Source organism: Electrophorus electricus, chromosome 5, assembly GCF_041902795.1.
Source record: "Electrophorus electricus isolate QZ-2024a chromosome 5, ASM4190279v1, whole genome shotgun sequence".
In the NCBI taxonomy this organism is placed as follows: domain Eukaryota; kingdom Metazoa; phylum Chordata; class Actinopteri; order Gymnotiformes; family Gymnotidae; genus Electrophorus; species Electrophorus electricus.
The window spans coordinates 6668538-6688511 of NC_137501.1; the positions used below are offsets into that span (position 1 = coordinate 6668538).

At 40.7% G+C, this 19974-nt stretch overlaps 1 protein-coding gene across 7 annotated transcripts; it reads right to left on the reverse strand.

Moving 5' to 3' along the window:
• Window positions 1–68: 68 nt before the first annotated feature.
• Window positions 69–18852, reverse strand: camsap1b (calmodulin regulated spectrin-associated protein 1b). 7 transcript variants are annotated; one of them, XM_035529922.2, is made up of 19 exons: window positions 18524–18838; window positions 17476–17642; window positions 14703–14965; window positions 11596–11757; window positions 10186–10266; window positions 9268–9327; window positions 8440–8581; window positions 7895–8034; window positions 7709–7805; window positions 7342–7477; window positions 6912–7003; window positions 6614–6692; window positions 4232–6488; window positions 4009–4145; window positions 2929–3155; window positions 2633–2735; window positions 2394–2503; window positions 2046–2164; window positions 69–1838 (listed from the first exon to the last, which is right to left on the reverse strand). In XM_035529922.2, exons 2-19 carry the CDS (start codon window positions 17630–17632, stop codon window positions 1542–1544), a joined length of 4659 nt encoding a protein of 1552 aa, XP_035385815.1. In that variant the 5' UTR covers window positions 17633–17642; window positions 18524–18838; the 3' UTR covers window positions 69–1541. The 7 variants fall into 7 exon arrangements, with proteins under 7 accessions (XP_035385815.1, XP_035385818.1, XP_035385814.1 ...); XM_035529925.2 differs by having other exon boundaries at window positions 7309–7477; XM_035529921.2 differs by having other exon boundaries at window positions 6912–7000; window positions 7309–7477; window positions 18524–18837.
• Window positions 18853–19974: the final 1122 nt, after the last annotated feature.

Below are 19974 nucleotides of genomic sequence, written 5' to 3' on the forward strand. Positions count from 1 at the left end.
GCTTCTATTAAAGTAATGGAAAAATAAATAAAAGGAAATGACATCAAAATAAAACCATGGCAAACCAAAATGATAATGTGTTTATTCAAATATTTATTAAATTTTCAGTGCCTTTTTTAAAAATAAATAATGGTGTGGTATAGAAAGTAAAATGACCAAAGATGAAAAAGTACAGTGTTTTAAAAGAATGGTGACCAACATCAGTACAATCTTTACTTTATAAACAAACCTGCACTTTAAAAAGTAAACAAATACCATCACTTGTTTTAGCCAGGTGTAATAAACTACTGTTCTCCAAAAGGTAGTTAAGTGCCTTCAAGAGGCCATTAGTTTGCTTATAAGTGTTAAATCTTAGTATTGTTTAAAATGTTATTGTGTGTAGTAAGCAGATCGATTTTTAAACCATAAACCTTTAGCGTCTTTGCCTAGGAGTTCAACAGCCTAAACTTAATTGAAAATTCTAGTCCTACCTAACCACCTGTATTAGAAGATGTAAAGTGCATGTGCAACACTACTTTGATCTGGACACCAAAGTCAAGCCTTCGGTGAGTTTTCAAACATTTAAAATTAGGAGGTGACAGTGCTGACAGTTCTTCTTTTCCCTGTATCAAAGGAATGTTTTAACCACGGGTAAATAATTAGACAGCAACTGCAAGAAAGTAACCGATTATGAATATATTAAATACTGTCATTCAAACGGTTTACAGCGACACTCTTCATAACAGAGCATGCTGCTCTTCTGCATGAGAAACGAAGCTCTGGGGCCGACATCACTCATGGTTACATTGCATGATAGAAGCACTAAAACATGATCGTGAGTGCACCATTTTACAGGACACCGCTGTCCAGTGGAGAAATAACTACCTCTAACATTGGGATAGTAGCAAAACAAAAGAGCATCGGAGACATGTACCAAAGCCTAGTTCATTCCCTATTTAAAAGATCCGTCGTAGTTCTATACAGCAGTGCTACAGCCAATTCGCTTTCGAAGCGTTGAATAAATATACGACAGTACCACAATGTGTGAAGGCCAACAACATGTATGACTGGGACGGTCCCAGTGACACACAGTTCAGAGCAGCATGTTTTGGGGAAGGAACAACAACAAAAAAACAAACAAACAAAAAAACAGGCAAGTCGGCAATTCCTTTTCTACATGAATTTGGATTAGAGTCTTCTTCAGATGCAGCAGATGCTGTTTAGCAGTAGTGTCTCCGTCTGTGTTTTAAAAAGACAAAACCTTCGCTTATCAGAAAGGAAAGCTCTGCTGCAAGGGAGCTTGCCAAACTGAAAAATACTTCAAGTAACAAGAACTCAATCAAAAAAGGGGGAGGGCTGCTGTACAGGACAAACTACAACCCTGAACAGATTAAATGAACAGCACACTGCATGTCTGTCCAGACATCCGCTCACACACAGCCACCCTCGTCCCATCATGACACAAGTGGTGAAATTGATTGTGAACATCTTGACAGTCTTTCCACAGGTACTGAAAGCACATGAGAATCATTGGACGTCAGGTACAAAAGCCCTGCTTGACTTCACTTCCGGGTCTTCTTTGGCACCATGGGCCTCTTGGCCTGCCAGAGGTGATTGTGGATGGTGAGGGCATCCACGCTGACAGACACAGTCTTGGCAGGTATAACTGTGAACTGTTTGCGGTCTGAGCTGTACTTATAGAGTTTGTCTATCATCTTCTTGGTGATGCTTTTGGGCCCCGTGCCAGTGAGCTTGTGGATCTCCTCTGTGTCAGGGAAGTAGGAGTAAAGGGCCCGGAACTGACAACCACCATCACGAAAGAGGATCATAAAGTGGTTCGACTCACATTTCTCAAGCTCCTGCAGACAAATACACAAGCTAATTATTTAAGATCAAGTCATTCAAGATTAAGAGCTTATTTCATTAAATGTATTACAGGACAGGTGGACTATACCTGGAAAAAACACTTCTATTTTATCCATAATATTTTATAAATTGATTTAGCTAAAAACACCCTATTAAACCACTACTTTAGGCAATGGCTTTTAACATTGACAGTTACAAACCTCAAGAATGGAGTTCTTCTGTGGTTCATTTACTTTCCCTGCCAAACAGCAGTGAGAGATGGCATTGTGGATAATTGGCTTATTAGATTTTGCACTTGGCTCCTTGAAAAGTTTAGGCCCTGCAGGAAACAACCAAACGCCAAGTAAAACGAGACTAAATTAGTAAAGCATCAGAAATAAAGAGGACATACTCTCGGGTTCTGAAATGGTAAAGAGCATACTGCTGATCACAGAACATATTTCACTTACATGTTCTTTTTAACTTTTAACAAAAAAAAACCAAAACAAAACAAAACAAAACCACCCTCCCCCCCAACAACAATAACAAAAAAACAACAACAACCTTACCTGTGTATTCTGCCATGGATGTTGATGTGATGGAAGACGCAGTGGAGCCGTTGTCCCAGTCCCGCTCTGTAGCCCTACTGAGGCCCGAAAATGACTCCACTGAATCCCCTCTACTCATGGAGAATACGAGCAATGGTGTTTAGCAATATTTGAAGGTCGCTGTCTAAATTATGGAACCGATTTGGAAATGGCCATCAATTAAAGCCCTGTACGCATGCACACACATGCACCAAGCTTACCGTTGAGATCCTGCACCTCCAGAGTTGATGCTGTCTGCCTCAGTAGTGGCCACAGAAGCCAGCGAGAGATTAGAGCCAGACCGAGCACTAACAAGATTCTCATCTGGGAAATACATTTTTAAGTATTTTAGGATAACTGAAATTTAATGATCAGTTTTAAGATCCATAGATTTAAGATTTTACCCATAAAGACACTACAGAACTGCATCCTTTTGGAATCTGTTAAATGCCTGGTCTATTAGGAGACCTACAAGAATAGGTTTTTACTTATCTTGTAACAAAAAGAGACTTCTTACTGGCAGGGGGGCATTTTGGGAGTGTTTCAATGGAAGGCTCTTCTTTTAGCACAGACTTTGGCCTCTGCTTCTTGGTCTTGGGTTTGGGTTTGGGTTTGGGTTTAGGCTTGGGCTGCTCCTGCTCCTCAAACATTTCTTGCTGTTTTTTTCGCAGGTATTCTTGCTTTATCAACTCCCGCCTGGTCTTCTCTTCCTCTTTTCTAACCCTGTCTTCTTCCGCTTTCCGCCTGAATTTTTTTTTTTCAAATGGACACCAAGTAATCAGAAGTATTGTTGTAGACATCCCAGTCCATCCATCTATGCAGTGTACTTTTTCCCGAATAACTGATGTAATATTGTAATTTAGAGTGCACATGGAAGGTTTTTAGACCTTAGTTTTCCAAATTTTCATGTTTCAGACAAATCTTAAAATGGATTCAACTCATTCTTGTACACACTATGTACACAAGTATAGTTATATAATCATTGTTTCCCCACTATCCTGACTAATCTCCTAGTCCCTGTCGCAGAAAGACTGGGAAACTAGTCAGGATAAAGGGAAAGATGAATACAGAAAAACATTCCTGGGAGAAAACCTTTTGCAGAGTGCCAAAGAGCTCAGGATGGGGCAAAGGCTGACATTTCAATAAGACAATATCCTGAAGCATTCCACCAAGAAAACAAAGGAGTGTCTTCAAGAAGAGTCTGTGAAAACGGTGAAGTGGCCCAGCCAGAGTCCGGACCTGAACTCAGTAGAGCATCCCTGGAGACATGAAAACGGCTATGCCCCAATGCTCCCCGTCCAACCTGACTGAGCTTAAATGATTCCACCAAGAAGAATGGGAGAAACTTTCAACAGAAAGGCAAGCTGGTAGGATCTGAATTCTTATATTAAGGGAACTTTCAGTTTCTTAATTTTAATATTACAAATTTTAATAAGTTTACAAAAATTCCCGAAAAACCTTTTCCCTGTCATTGTGTAGATCGATGATAATTCTGAAAGCTATCCAAATAAACTCCATCTCTGTGCACCTTCAGCAAGTTATGTGAAATGTTGATAAATGCATCTAGTGCTTAAACCACTATGGGAGTTGATAGTACCTAGCTTCATCTCTTTTAAGCTCACTCTCTGCCTCTAGGTGCTGCTTGCGAAGTCGTGCCTCTTCTGCTTTCTTCTGTTGTTTCAGGAGGAATGCTGCCCGCTTTTTGGCCATTTCGTCTTCCGCTTTCTGCTCGTCCTGCAGTACAAAACATTCAAAAAGCGAGTTAAAACACTGTTAATGTCTCTTCACTTTAGGTAGAGTGGAATGGAACAACCCAGTACCTTGAAAAAGAAGCCCATGCCACTTTTCTTTTCTCCATCAACGACGACATCTGTGGTAACATCTAACGCACTAGAACTGCCATCATCTGACTGGGTTGCCAAGTCTGATAAGTCCACTTCAATTAGATTCGCCTTGCTCTTTGAGCTATCTTCAGTTAAGACCATCACAAAACCAGCACCATTATCAAATGTTGTTTCAGAGTCCCTTAGAGTACTAGGAACACCTTCATCAATAGTCACTCCTAGGCTTGCAGAGCTTGGCTCTCTTGAGACTGTACGCAAGTTGGCCTTGTCATGAAGATGGAATGCAGTGTTCTTCAGCTGCCCCTCAATTTGGTTGATTGTCTCTGGATCTGCTTTGGGGGTCCTGCCCCCTGGGCTGGGTCTAGGAGTAGGACTTTCAATGGGAGTGGGGGTAGGTATTTTCTGCCCTTTGTTGTATTCCTTGGACAGCTTCAGCTCAGAAGGCTTAGAGCGAGACCGTGCTGAGCTCAGTTTAGGAGGCTTCCTGACTACAGGGCTGCCACTTGGCTCCACGAAATGGACAGCAGATCGTGCCTTTGGTTCGGACAAATTCCCTCGGTCACCATTAGGAGATAGGGTAGCAGCTGATGGGGACTGAAGGTTTTGCTTCATGAGTAGGTCCTGCTGGAGAGACAGCTGCATCATCTGCTGCTGAATGCTGCTGATGGCCTCATTAAGCATTTCTATCGAGTGGTTACACTCATTGAGGTCGATTTCCTCATCTCCATCTAAGGCACTAGGGGGCAAGGCAGTGGCACTATCCCATTCAAGGGACGCCTTCTCTGTCTCTTCAGTGCCTTTTCCCCCATCCCTCATGGCATCAAGACACGAGTCATCTTTTGTTGACTTCTCTGTCTCCTCATTTAACTTTTGGCCTTTCAAGTGGTCTGATTTCAGCGGCTGAGGAAGGGTGTCACTTTTTCCTTTCTTCACTATGTGCAGGAAGGCAGCTTTTCCAAGCTTGAGCCTTTGTCTAGCACACAGTACCTCCATTTTTTTCTTCTGGGTCTCAATGGCGCGTCGCTTCTCTTCAAGCTGCATGTGCAGCTGCACAAGCTCTGAAGCAAGCATGTTAGCATTGTCCTTGCCCTGTTGAGTGGGGCTTTGGTCCCTCTTCATCTTCCAAGAGGTGAGAGGAAGAGGGCAGCTCTCTGAGCCATCTGGCGTGGTCCTCTGTGAGCTGCTGGTGCTTGAGCGGATGTCTTGGTTGCTGCCAAACTTCAGCATCTTCCGCTCAGCAAAGCTGGTCATTCGGACACTTCCACTGGCCACGCTGCTGACCTGTGACTGAACACTGACACCAGGGCTAGAGCACCTGCTTCCTTCATCCTTGTCTGCATGCTCCTTCACATTCATGTCCTCTTGAAGTTTTGCAGACTCTTCATCCTCTTTATAGAACTGTCGTTTTTGTGGATGCAGCTCCTTGCTAAGTTCTGCATCCTGCTCTTCAATGGTCTCCACAGTCTCTGTATCTGCATCAGTCAGTATGCCCCAAGCTTGGATGGGCCTCTTGTCCTCAGGTGACGAGGAATGCAGGTAGAACCCAGGAGTCAATTCCGTTGGTGGCTCGACACTGCTTGTGACCAGAGGTCTGAAAGTTTCTGTCTGCCCAGGAGGTGGATGCACAGACTCAGATTTGGGATCAGAAGTTCTTTCAAACTCAGAACTGGAACTGGCATTGAAGGTTCGGTTAAGGTTATGTAGAGGTCTTCGTTTAGCTGAAGAGCTGGGTCCATCTCCAGCAACAACCCTCCGTGCTGACCCACGCTGTCGCCCCTCTCCACACTCTTCTTCTTTATTCAAGCATATAGACTTTTCTTTTGCTGGTTTAAGAACTGCAGGCATCAGTGGTTCCAAGTAGAAACTGGCAGTTCTGGAATCAGCTGCTGCCTCTTCTTGCTTTCCACAAGAGTTTGTTTTAGCACCAGGGGAAGCAGACTGACGCTCCACATCCCCATTGTCTGTCAGTGTAACATCAGTCTTAGACGACTCTGCTCTGATAACAGTTACCATATCTTCTTCTTCATCCATGTTAACATTACCCAGCAATCCATGGCCATTGAGTCTCCGAGGAGCACCCTGGCTTTGATGGCTCTGGTGCTTGGGTGTGACAGTAGAGGCCAGGCTGTCCTCACTGATGGAGCATGTCAAACTAGCACTGTCGCCTGAGGCCAAGTCTGCATCACTGTCCGTGGCACAGTGGAGAACATAGCGATTCAGCTGGGACAGTGGCCTGGTTAAAATAAAAAAGGAGTCCAAATTTGGGTGAACTAGATACCAATAAGCGGTCATAGAATTAACAAATGTTTTATTGTAGGGCAATTATTAGTACAGAAAACAATTTTTTCCCCATTTTACCTCTGTCTTTTGTCTGACCAAGCCATAGACCCTCGAGTACGACTTTCTTGTGTCAGAGAATTAGAACGGTTCCTACAGGCTGTTAGGAAAGCATAAAAGAGAACCCAATCAACCAATAGCTCTCTTTTTCAAATATAAATTGCTTAGCACACACATCATAGCTTGATGGTGTTTATTTGAGAAGACACTGATAAGGAAAGACTTAATAAAAGTTATTCTGATCATACAAAATAATTTCATATCAGTATTCACAGGATGTTTCTCTCTCCTAGATAGCAGTACAAGCCTAGTGTCCTACCTGATACATCATCTCCCTGCTGAGCTTTCTGTTGCCTCTGTCTCAGTGGTAGGAGTGGATGGGCAGGACTAATGCTGGAACTCCCCTTACTGCTGAAACAGAAAGCAGATAAGCATTGCTGGCATAGATCCAAAGTACAAAATTAGGGCAAAATGTTTTTCAATCCAAAATCTTATCTTAATTTGAAACACTTAAATGTGGCTGGACAAATAGACAACCAGTGTCCGGACTGCCCAATTAACACTAGATTGGTCAATAAACCTCTCAACCAAAAATGCTGTCAAAATATGGTGATCACCTCACAAATATCAGATCAAAATATCATCTCTGACACTTCACAAAAGCTGTTCAAATGAAAAGTTTATGCATGAATGAGAGGAAGGCTTTTAAAACTTACAGAGGATCAGACTCTTCAGGATGCAGGAAGTACCTGTTACACACTTCTGGGTTGTTTGTGACAGGATGAGTCAAATCAGCAAGGCCAGGTGTGACCAGGAAGCTCCTCTTGGTAGCATTAGAGATGGGCACACAGGGTCGGGAACTCTTGGAGTGAGTCACAGCTCTTGCTATGAAGAAGCAGTCATTTATTAAACCAAGAGACAGAGAAAACACAACTACTTAGACCAGGTTAAATGGTATCAAATTGGCATATATTAAATCTGATGCATATTACATAGTATCAACAGTTAAAGGGTACCATTGGATGAAACTGGATGAAGAAAAAGTTGAGTGTGTCCCAAAGTCTTTTTATTGCTCATATTTCAAACACTTTTGAATACCACTACAAAATCTCTTACCATCCTTGAATTCCTGGATATCCCTTGGCTGGACAAACTCAGGTTTTACAACCTCAAACCACCAAAAGAGCTCAGCGATGAATACCATGACATTGTGCTGAAGGAATAATTAAGAAAGAAAATTAATTACTGTAAAAACATAACCAAATTTGACCATGGTGGGAGCAACTGTGCTAAACGTCATACCTTGAGCACAAGAGGTGCATACAGCATGTCTTCTAGTGTTAAGTAGAAGCCTTTATTAAGGTACTCGTTGGCAAACTCCTTCAGAAGCTGGATATTATACAGGCTGTCTGCTATCGAGGTGACCTCCTTCAAGCAAATATCTACACAGGAAAAGAAAGATTAAACACACACAGGCAAGAATTTGAATGTGTAGTCAATATTTGTGTAAAGATTAAAGCATTAGGAACAAAAATTCCAAAAAGCTATAATTCTAAAACTAAAAAACAAAAACCTTTATAATTCTAATAACTAAAAATGCCTTCTTGGAAAAAGCACCAAGGTAGACACAGAATCAATAGCATAAAAAGGCTACAGTAAATTAATCTGATGCCGTGCTCATCTACTCGCTTGACATGCTTACTTTAGTGTGATCACATATTAAGCTTGTAGCTATCAGGGGAGTAGAAAAGTACTGTGACATCAAGCGAAGAGACATGATCAGCTCCACAGAACAGACACTGCACTGCAGTAAACCAGATCTCAATAACTCTGTATAGAATGTTTACCATCAAGTTTCATGAGGTCAGGGCAGTAGTAATGGACCACAGTCAGCAGGGCAGCGCCATCGCACACGTCCCTCATGAGGTCCTCCAGCAGGGAGAAGTGGGGCAGTTGGCGGCCCGAGGCATGCTCTCGCCGGTAGCGCACCTGAATATGCGACAGGAGGCAGTAGTGCACATCAGCTTGACTGACGTTTTTCAGCAGAAGTAAAATTATCGATGTCTCACATTCTAGATATGACATAGTTAAATGTACACAATATAGGACACCAAACACTGCATCCTGAAAATCATTAAGAGGCTTATATGAGAAACTCATTTAAACCCATATCTCCAATATAATGAACTAATAAACAAACTACTTTCATGAGTTAGAACATAAGTTAACATAAATGTACTCGCCAAAGGCAGAGATGTTTGCTGTATGCTACATTAGCATAATGAAAGCATTTTTCAAAGTTTGTGTAAACACCCAGAATGCAAACTGAGAAGACTACATGGAAAGTACACGCAACATAGACACAGTATCTGACTTTAGAGAAGAAAAACAAAAAACACACTCATTCAAGGTTGTCCGTTCCATGGCAATCAGGTAACATAGGTTACTTGAGTTAACAATGATTTCAGAAATTTGAGAAAGAAAAAAAAAGGCCAATTACATCACAGACCTAGCAGACAGCAGGATCAGGAACGGTCATCCCAGAGATAGCCAAAAACAGTTTTCTACAACACACATACACTAGGTCTAGCTACATACACCAGTGAGAGCTACAATACAGAACTTGGTGAATGAGGAGTTAGTTACAGAATGGTGGAAATGGAGGAGCACCATACCAAAAGTGGATACTCCACAGGCTCCAACATGCAATGGTCCAGCACAAGCATGAAGTCAGGCTGGAGGGCCAGATACAGCAGAGAAACAGAGTGAGTGTGTGATGAAAGACAGATACAGGCTGAAAAGGGATGAACAGAGAAGAGACTGCTGCTATGCATGTTCCAGCATGAAAAGAAAGGAAAAAAGGCCAAAGCTTGGATGACACAGCTTTTCACAGCTTTTTTAATTCTCTCTCTCTCTCTCTCTCTCTCTCTCTCTCTCACACACACACACACAAAAATGTGTTAGTATATGCTGTGTGGGCTCAGGGAAGTGAAAGGAAGCTACTGGTCTTCAGTTGTTGGATAGTGGGAGCAAATGGGCATTTGAGTAAATGCAATTAACTGTTGCTGCAAAGCCGAAGGAAGCGTGGCCTGGATGGTCGGGGGGGGGGGGGGGGGGGTATGTGCACACATCAACAGATACTAATGCGTGCAGTTGTGGTGATGATTGTACTGGCAGCCAACTTACAGGTACTAGCTTCCAATACCACTTTGAGGGAGACTATCCGAGGAGCAAGGGAGGAGGTTAGAGGGAAAGAGACGGGAGGGAAGGCAGACAGGAATGTATGGTCAGAGCAGAGAAGAAACAGAACTGACACCGCGAGCAGACTTGGGGAGAGGGGGAGAGAGAGAGAGAGAGAGAGAGAGAGAGAGAGAGAGAGAGAGAGAGAGAAAGACAAGGGGAAGGAGACTGGTAGTACTGGAGAACTTCAGTGAGGGATTTTTAATGATAAAGTGAAGAGGATTTAAGTTGTACACCAACACAGTCCAAGAGACAAGAGAGAATCAAAACAGTGATACTCCAGTTCAAAGTTATCATAGCACCTTCTTAGAAGTAACAGAAAGTTCAATACAGAAAATGAATAAGAGTGATACCTTCTGGTGGCTAGGGGAGTCTAGCAGATGCTGCTTTACTTTGTGTTCCTTTTCGGTGATCTCTCTCATTTTCAGGTTTACCTAAAGAACAGAAAAATATCAACATCAGATAAACACTATTTGCCTCTCCGAGACCCTTAACATCCTATTTAAAAGTAGCAGTTTCCCTGACCTTAGTCTGAGTGGACCTAGTAGAAGAGAGAAAAATTGAGTTACTCATCTTTGGAGCCAACATTAGCTCTCCTGTAAAGACTTTTTTCTACATACTGAACACTGTGTGCCTCCATCTCTTACTCAGTAAGAATGCTGTAGAAACCCTCTTGCCCACTGACCTTTTCACTGCCTTCCAAAACCAATGCTAGATTGTAGTAAATCAAAATATTCAGGCACTGTGTCCATAATCACCCCCATCCTCTATAACTGATTACCAACTGCTGTGAGCATTCATGGTAATATATACTTCTTTTAACCTAAATGTTGTATTCACCACCAACATACAGCATAAATATGTTGCATAACTGTGCCCTTCTATTGTACCTGTTATAGCTTGTTTACTTTTTTTAGTTATGTATTTTGTGTGTTCTACAGTCTATTGTCTTTTCTAATATCTGTGTTCTAATGTGCAATTTCCTCATTTACATGCTCTTTTATTGATTGTAATGTGACCTTGAGCTTGGGAAAGGTTTTCTATAAATTAAAGTTGTTGTTTCCTAGGCAGCTCTAAATCACACAGAGTACAGAGTGGAGAATTAACCGCAGACTGGTATGGGCCCAATTTATAATATGGAGGAAATTATCTTATATTAAGTTACTGACTCAAGTGTACTGCTGGTTGTCATGGTTGTCCTGGTATCACCTAGCTAGTGAACAAAGTTAGCCAAAAAGCTTACATATCTGTAACACACAAACACAAAACCACCCAATTGGTCAGAAAATAATATTGGAAAGAAAATGTAAAGAACTAATACTTTAAAGAGAAACTCCACTCACTTATCAAACTCAATCTGGCATGCCTACAAATTTTTATGGGAAAAAAAGATACAGCAATTTCCCCTCTATCTTTAGGAACATACAACAAAAACCAGTTTTTCAGTAAAAGAAATTTAGCAACATACCCACTCCTGTTGGTATTGTGATTTATTTAGATAGACTCTGCATCACTAGACCCACCCACACCGTGTCACAGGTGACCACTACACCTTCTGTCTCAGTAAGTCACCAACTCTCAAAACAAATGATTTCCCGCTGCTTTGTTGCATTGCAATACAGTTGTACAAACAGTGTTACGATGCCAAGGAGTACTGAACAGCTGAACAGCACTCACTGTACAGTGAAGACTGATGCAGTTGGACAAACTTTTGACAAAGCTTAGTCGATGGTCTCAGAAAACTCTCTCTCATGCACACCAACCTTGTTAATCCAGAAGATCATTGCATCCTCCAAGTCAAAAGGAAGCTCCTTGGATGCACTGAAGGTGGAGAAGCGCTTGACACAGGTCACTACCTTCTCAATGCTGATCATCTCCACAGTGTAGGCCATCATCAATGCATCAATCATGGGCATGTGGGAGCTCTACCAGACAGTTCAGGGTCAACAGTCAGCATGGCGAGAACATTAAAATAACAACAACAACAACATAAGTTGTATGAAATATCCCCCCCAAAAAGAGACCATTCTGAGATGCTTAATCAGTGTGAGCAGAGAGGCAGTAACAAATTGAATTCCTTGGATAAATGGAATAATATCACCATTCATACGGATGCAGTGCATCTGATCTCATATACACTGAGCTCATACACTCCACTGCACAAAAAAGAAAACTCAACAAGCAATATCCCTACTCTGTTAATGATGAAGCCCAAAACATGAAGTCAGAACCTTTAATTTAGTTCCCTAATATTGAGACATGAGATCACAATCCACCATGAACTCATACAAAACACACAGTCAGTTTCATCATGAAGACATAAAACATAAAACAACAACAACAACAACACACACTGATACACACACACACAAAAAAAACTTAACCGACCAAACAGCAAAGCATCTGAACAGCGAACTCCTGAACAAAAACCCAGCACTCATCTAGATTCAAAACGTAAATAACAACCTCAGACAGTCCAATTTAAATAGTAAACATTTTGGCCAGCTTGGGTCATCCTATCTATGGAAGCTAAGGACCTATTCTCAGTAACAAAAAAATAAAAATAAAACTTAACATAGGAAGCCAAAGAGGTGCAGCTGACCTCATGCCCACAGCCACTCACGTCATTTCGTATAAGTAACTATGCAGCATATTAATATCTAAAATATGAAAGACAAACAGCCATTACAAATCTGAACTTGTGTATGGATGGTCATTAGCTTTTGTTTCAGAAATCAACCAAATCACCCCCCAAAACCCACTCCTCTGCCACCAGTGACCAACTTTTTAAACTTTCTTTCAGGGTGTGTGTAGGAGTCCCAGCTGACCATTATCTTGCTCTCAGAGCCAGATTGTCTGCAGGACTTAGCTTCACCACTAAGCTCTTCAGGTTACCATGGCAACTCTTCACAGGGTCTTCCACTGGCTTCTTTCTTTCTTGGCTAAGGGGCATATCAGTATGAGCTAGCTGGATAGGCCCTCTGCTTCAGATGACAGTATTGGCTCATTTATATTTCTGAAAGAGTACTGGCCAATCATGCAAAATAATATTTGTACAATGCGATATTGATTTTTAAATGTTTCACAATAAATATTGCAATATTTAAAAAGTAAATATGTAAAAAGTAAAGCAGGACTGCAAAATATGGACAAAAATGTTATGTTATGATATATTACAGAGAGCATTGTTTTAACAATCAAAGAAATCAGCAGTCAGGCTAAAAAAAGAAAACAGAAAATTAAGTTAAAGGAAACTGATGGGCTGTTTCAAAATTGCATTATGCTTCAACATTACCTGAGCAGACTAGCTGCAAGTCAATAGCTGATCAATAGGTCAATCCTAAAATGAATCCAATGGGGGATAAATGACCCAGATTTAGTGGGGTGACAAAAGGATGCTAATCTATCCTGGCCCTGCATGGTTGCCACACTGATTACGCCAGTATAACAGCCATGTAAATAAACTCAGTGGTCAAAGCCTGATCCGTACATCATTGACTTCGAACCTCAAGTATGGCCCGGCTTGAAACACCATGCTTCAATTATCATGGAAGACAAGCAGAGACTATTCTCCGTTCTGGCTCCCAGATGGTGAAACGAACTTCAGCTGGCTGTCTGAACAGCAGAGTACCTTGCAATCTTCAAACACAGACTGAAAACCCATCTATTTGTGTAATATTTAAATGACCACTGATCCTGCACCTATGTTGAACAGATGAAACTCTAGTACTTATTGTAGTGTATTGTAAGTTGCTCTGGAGAAGAGCGTCTGACAAATGCCGTAAATGTACATGTATTGCTGCTTCACATTTATCAATGAGTACAGCACAGTACTGATAGGACATGGTATTCTGTGCATGTATGCAACACCAGACATGTGACTCCATCCTTTCAAACAAAAACTGTCAATAACTACACAGAAACAGCATTTGTTTGACCTGATAGGAGAAAAGTTACCACACCTCTAAAGCAACACCTACACCTTTTCTGTATGAGAGGGTGTATGCAAGCCATTGCTGAAATGCTTGTGTAAAGCCAATCCCCATTTGAAAAGCATACAAGAGGCTGTCTACCATCATGAAACAACCCAAGTAAAGTTGAGTGAATTTTAAGTTGACAGCTTGCTGATAACTTTGTTGGTTCTTTGCCAGTCATGACCTGCGTCACTTTTGTTCAGACCAAACAAACAAAAACTTTTACACACACACACCACTTCGAACAATTAGGTTTTTAAAAAACAGGTTAATGTAGATTACTCTCAACAAAGGCTTGTGCAGGGTGTTGGCTCAGTGAGAAACATTTGCATCTACAGCATAAAACCACAAGTGGGTGGACAGTTATGAATCACCACCAATCCATTTCCATTCACCAGAGCAGTTGATTACCGCTGGCTTAGGCAGTGATGGAAATCAATGTAATCCACTCCTATTCTAGTCAACCTTTAATATTTGCACAAAGGTATATGCAACACTGCACTAGCCTCATGTGCTAGCATCAGGGCAAAAGACATTTGCAAATATATACATGAAAACAAAGCAAGAGTTTTCTTAACAGCATTGTCAGTGTGGTGATAAGGCATCTACACCAGGAAGAGCTCCACACTAGTGTGTGTGCCAGGCAACACAACAGCATATTTCCTTCTTTTCAGTGCATTTGTGCTGTCACTCGGGCTCAAGTCTTCTAATTCACAATGAGAGCTATTTTGCACCTTAATGTCAATGACCAGTTATTTTTCATCCCAGCAAATGCCGAAAGTCAGTGCAAATGTGAACCCACACAGACGTGTCCAATCACAGCATTAGTACTCAAGCAATTTGGTCACAATTTTGGAAACAATAGCACGATTGGACTCAGCTCCATCAATGCTCACCATTTTGATGGGCTGGCAAGTGAGATCGGCCTCGGTAACCGGTGTATCGTCACCCTCCATGACATAGATGCCTTTGCGAGACAGGGCCTGGATGACTGACTGGTGAGACTGGAGGGAGGCCACCTGGTCCCCCTTGAGGATGAGGCTACACACGCGACAGTAGAGCTCACAGGACAACAGCAGCCGGATTACGGGAGGTTTGATGTGCTCCTGTTCATACTGGTCTGTATAGAAAGGGTCCCGCAAGTCCTCTGGAATGTGATCTGAGAAGGGGAAACAGAGAAAGCATTAGGAGCAGCGGCAAGCCTGGAAGAATTAAAAGGGTTATCCAAGGTAAGCAGCTAAAAACTACTAGCATGTTTTCAAAATCAGTCCACATTTAGGCTATAAGTTAATTCAATAAAGACCTCACATGGTGTAGGTGTGGATCCATAAATAAGACGAAGGCACATAAATAAGAGCTCTGTACAGGTGAGGATGAACTGAAAACCAATGGGTACAGCACATTACACTTGTGACCAAGTCATGCATTTGTTGACTGGGAGAATATGAATACAGAAGAGACTGAGTAGGTGAAAACAAAACCACTCCACCAGGTTTCATGGCTTTAAAGTTTCTATGTTGATGCTGATGAGCTGTGGCATTAGGTGCCCTGCTGCAAACACTGACCTGAAATACTGAACTGAAGACAAAGGCTTGAGCTGTACTTTATCTGCAAGATAGAGCACAATCTCCCTCTTTACCAGAAACACAGCATCACTAAACTAGTCCACACGTACCATTCTGCTGAATGTCAGAGCGCACCATGTCTAATTATTGCTCAAGTGTAAGTACATATATAATAAACTCCTATGATCTGCAATGTAGCTTGCCTTGTTTTCCCGTCTGACTGTGTGCCTCATACATGGGATATATAAAAGGCAGGTATTTAAGAATGGATCTAAATAAGCCAAGGGTGAGAGGTACCCAACTGTTTTCATTGCTTTTTGCCAGCTGGGTCTTGCAACATGGTTTGAGGGCAGCCAGATCCTGAGTGGAATTAAGACAGGCAACTTGCACATGGCTTACCAGTCAGTGAAAACAGACAAGTCCCCTGTACAGTACAACATCCAAAAATTGAGCACACTAGCCAACGAGATCATCTTTCTATAACCCACAGTTGAACATGCCACAGGCTCACAAGGTATTGTCTTCAACAGACTATGCAACAACGACCATTCAAAACAACTACAAAAAATACTGTTAAAGAAGTGAATAACAATATCAAGAAGTTTACGTGATGCAAATCACAAAAAAATGTGTAATTTGACTGACACTGACATCGACCCTCCTCCCCCACCCCTCATGTCGCATGGCCTATGTGAAACAGACCCGTGGTGCTCAGTGCCAGGAAAAAAAGCCTATAAATATATTCTGTGCAATAGTTCTCCTGGTTAGTACTTTTTTTCATAGTGTAGTCCACTGTTAGTACAGAGGAGTCAAACCTTGCTTTGTTAGTACAGAGAGGGGCTACAGAAAGGGCAGCATACTTGGTCAAATTGAAATCAAGTTTAAGGAAATGAAAAAATGTTTCAAAACGCCCAACAACCACACTGAGCTAACATAATGCCAATGAGTTTCATATTAAAAAACAAAAATTAAAAAAACCTACTGAGTAATAACAGACATGGCTCTAAATAGAAAAACAATACTAGGATGTTCAAGGTTTTAGACAGCAGCTGCACCAAGGAAGGAGGAAGAACAGGATTTGGAAAGCCACCCATACTGAAATTAAATCCGTGTTGATAGGTTTGCTCCTCCCCTCCTTTTAACTACTTGTAAAAGTCAAGCACCAAGACTGAAATAAGAAAAAAGACCCCTCAGCATTCATTTACTTCACTGTTTAAGGCCACTAATTTATGCTAGTTTCCACTTCATAGAATCATTTAGGAAGCTTTAAAAATCATAAAAACCTATAACATTTACTACAGTGGGGGAACTGTAACAAACAATATTGTCAACAAAGACTGACGTCCCTTCTAATTTTGATATAAAGCAACTGGTCCTAATATAATGGCATACATCAAATGCTGTAAATGTATCCTAAACATCAATGTGGTATATTGATTTGATAGGTTTGCACAAGGGTGTTTGGATTGGACATTGTTTTGAATAAGCCATGTCTTCTTTTCTAAACTATAATAAAAAACTTTATGCACACTGGCTTCGTATTGTCTGACATCCTTACAGTTATATAGCTACAGTTTGATTAAAAGTGCCTTTTATTATTTGGTGCTCAGCATTCCACATTCTGATAGTAAGACTTGTTAAATCCTGCATTAGGAAAAATCGGTCTACTGTGGAACTATTATTCTGACCTTTGCCTGCATTTCCAACTGAAATGTAAACCCATTAATGAGACATTTTGTTCAATATCACACTTTTGCAAATGAATCTAATATAAGGTTTGTGACAGTAGTTCCAATTTTTCCACAATGTCTGCAACATTTTAGTGTTTAATGTTTGGGTTACTTCATCTATTAAGTAAAAATTTGATCTGGAGTAAGTCTACGTTGAAGTGCATGGAAGGTATTCTGATGGGAAAAGAATACTGCAATTCTGTTACTCAGTTCATCTCAAGAGCACGTTTAAGGACGAGGCAGATCTCGTAATTTATCAGGATACTAAAAATCTTATATACTTAATGTGATTCATTAGTATTAGATTAATTGCTCGTCATATCTTAGCTAACCAGGTAACACCACGTTTAAAATAATATATCAGATTACTTTACCGATTCCGTAAGCTTTTGCAAATAGCCATCTTAGGTTAGCCGCAATTTTAGCCCTCGCTGAATCATACATTTCCAGCGGTATAATCTCCATTGGTTCGACCGTGGCTTCCATCTTTCTTAGGGTGCTGTCCGCTCCAGCACCCAAGTCCACGTCCATCCTGAGACCCCTGCCCACAACAAAAACAAAACATTAGAACATTGACCAGCCTCTTTTTATTGTTCGAAAACAACTCGCTGGTACACCTGACTTCTTTGATGCACTGTAACGTAGCTAGTTACCTAAGATAGCTATGCAGGTAACGTTAGGCCATGACAAGTAGCTAGTAAGATATCTTAAAATTATGAAATTGTGAATTTTCATGGCTCGCAATATCTTCAACTACAAGACGAAACTACAGTGGACATATAGCTATAGCTAAGTCAACAATGAACGTTATTGTCTTCGTGCAGGTAGGCTAGCAACTATTCTGTTAGCTCGCTAGCTAATTAGTTAGCTAGCCACTTTGTTAGCCAACTTGCAAAATTGTTACTTTTAGCTATGATTATCATTAGCCAACTAGTTAGCTAGTAGGTAGTGACGTTCAATCTAAATAGGTAAAAGGGTGTATCTTGGTTATCTATCTTAGCTAGGTAAACTAACCCTACAGTTAGATATTGGTTCAAAGGTTCTAGCGTAGCCTCGTTATTTTGTTAGCCAGTTAGCTAGCAAGTATGCCTCCATGGTACAAGCTAGTTATTAAAACACTGATTAGCTAGTGTATAATGGCTTAGTGTCTTAGATATTTAAAAAATATAGAAACATACTAGCGAAGCCCTAGAGTACTAGATACCACTAGTAATTTGGTATCTTAGCTACGGAAGCACACTCCTTAGTTTTGTTAAGTCAACCACCTTAGCCATCATTAGCTAGTTGGCTGACTATAGTACTGATTTGCCAGTGGATAAAACCTAGCTTGCTAACAATACTAGCTAGCTAGCTAAAACAGACAATAACATTATGCCGAAAAGAGCTCCTTGTTCTCGTTAAAACACCATTACGTTCCCATACCTTTTTAATGTATGTTGTATCAACAATCCAATTAGACAAATCCGTAGGTACACGAAAATAACATGGGAAAAATCACACCAGTGGAACTCATAGGGGCCCGCTGGTCCGAACAGATAGAGCTCGCAGTGTAACTGGTGAACGTCTCCTCCCAACAATTCTATGGTAGCTAACGCTAGCAGTAACAAACCTGTGCCCCGTCCTAACAACCGCGCTCGAGAGGCTGTCGAGATTCAAAATCTAGCTGACCAATAACTAAAATTAACTAATAATTAAACTACATTTTAAATAACTGAAAATGGAAACCACATATCAAATACATGATGTGAGTATTCAAATTAATTCAAATATGAATGAAAATGAGCAGTTATAGATTAATTTGGAAAATGTTATCTAATAGAAGCAAAAGTAGAAGTTTCAGTAAACTGAATATTTTAACGCTAAATCTCCGTGACGCTAGGATAGCTAATTTAAACTTGTTAACGCTAACAGGTAATTCGATTTACAATAAATTACAACGGCGATGGATATTACATTTGATATGCTCTATTGATAGGTAGTTTAGAATATAGTTTAGAATATTAGAGTATAATATAGAATATAACGTTTGAAATGACGATGACACTTGATTAATTACTAATATAGCTAGGTTAGTTGTCTATCTCATATTGTGTGTATTGCAAGTTTTAGTTGTGTGTATTTTCATGTGTGTATTTTCTCTGGCAGTGTTCCATTTTATTTTAGACTCCGACCTAATATAATGGCATATATTAAACGCTGTAAGCTACATGTATCCTAAATATTGATGTGATTTATTGATTTGATAGGTTGAATAAGAATTGGACATTTAATTATTTTGAATAGGCCATGTGTTTGTTGTCTAAACTATAGTAAAACTATGCACACTGGTCTGGACATCATTACAGTTATGTAACGCTAGCTAACTACAGTTTGATTCAAAGTGGATCTTAGTGTTTGCGGCTATTGGTTTAAACAAAGTTTTATTTTAGGTATTTGCGCATCTGGATTGTGTTGCTGCATTTTTTCCAAGTACAGCTGTGCTAAAACGACGCTGTAGTCTTCCCAGAAGATGGCGCTTTATGAATGTATTATGCTGCCGCTGGCAAATACTTCTTGTTCTATTTCAATTACATCATTTTTTCATGCTGGGCCGGGAACTTACCTTATGCTTGTATTTGTGACAGATTCCTGTCCCATTCAAACTTTTCACCACAACATAATGACATTGGATTTAATGGGTAATAACCTTGTCATGTCACAGTGAACCAGTCACACCACCACATTTTCATAGCCTATGGCATGTGCATTCCCAGTGGCAGAGTAATAGGCTTTCTGTAGGGTAGAAATCTTCTGCATTTGATCCCAGGTAAACACCAAAATGATAAATAATATTGTGAATCAAGTGTCATCACCATTTTGTTTTTCTAAACTCT

Bases quoted from the DNA above. Each gene is read 5' to 3' on its own strand.
- camsap1b (XM_035529925.2), bottom strand. From the start codon at position 17,632: ATGGACGTGGACTTGGGTGCTGGAGCGGACAGCACCCTAAGAAAGATG. The intron at 10,267-11,595 runs GTTGGTGTGCAT...TCTGTTCTTTAG, and splicing joins TGATCTTCTGGATTAACAAG to GTAAACCTGAAAATGAGAGA. The intron at 3,156-4,008 runs GTACTATCAACT...AAAAAAATTCAG, and splicing joins CTTAAAAGAGATGAAGCTAG to GCGGAAAGCGGAAGAAGACA.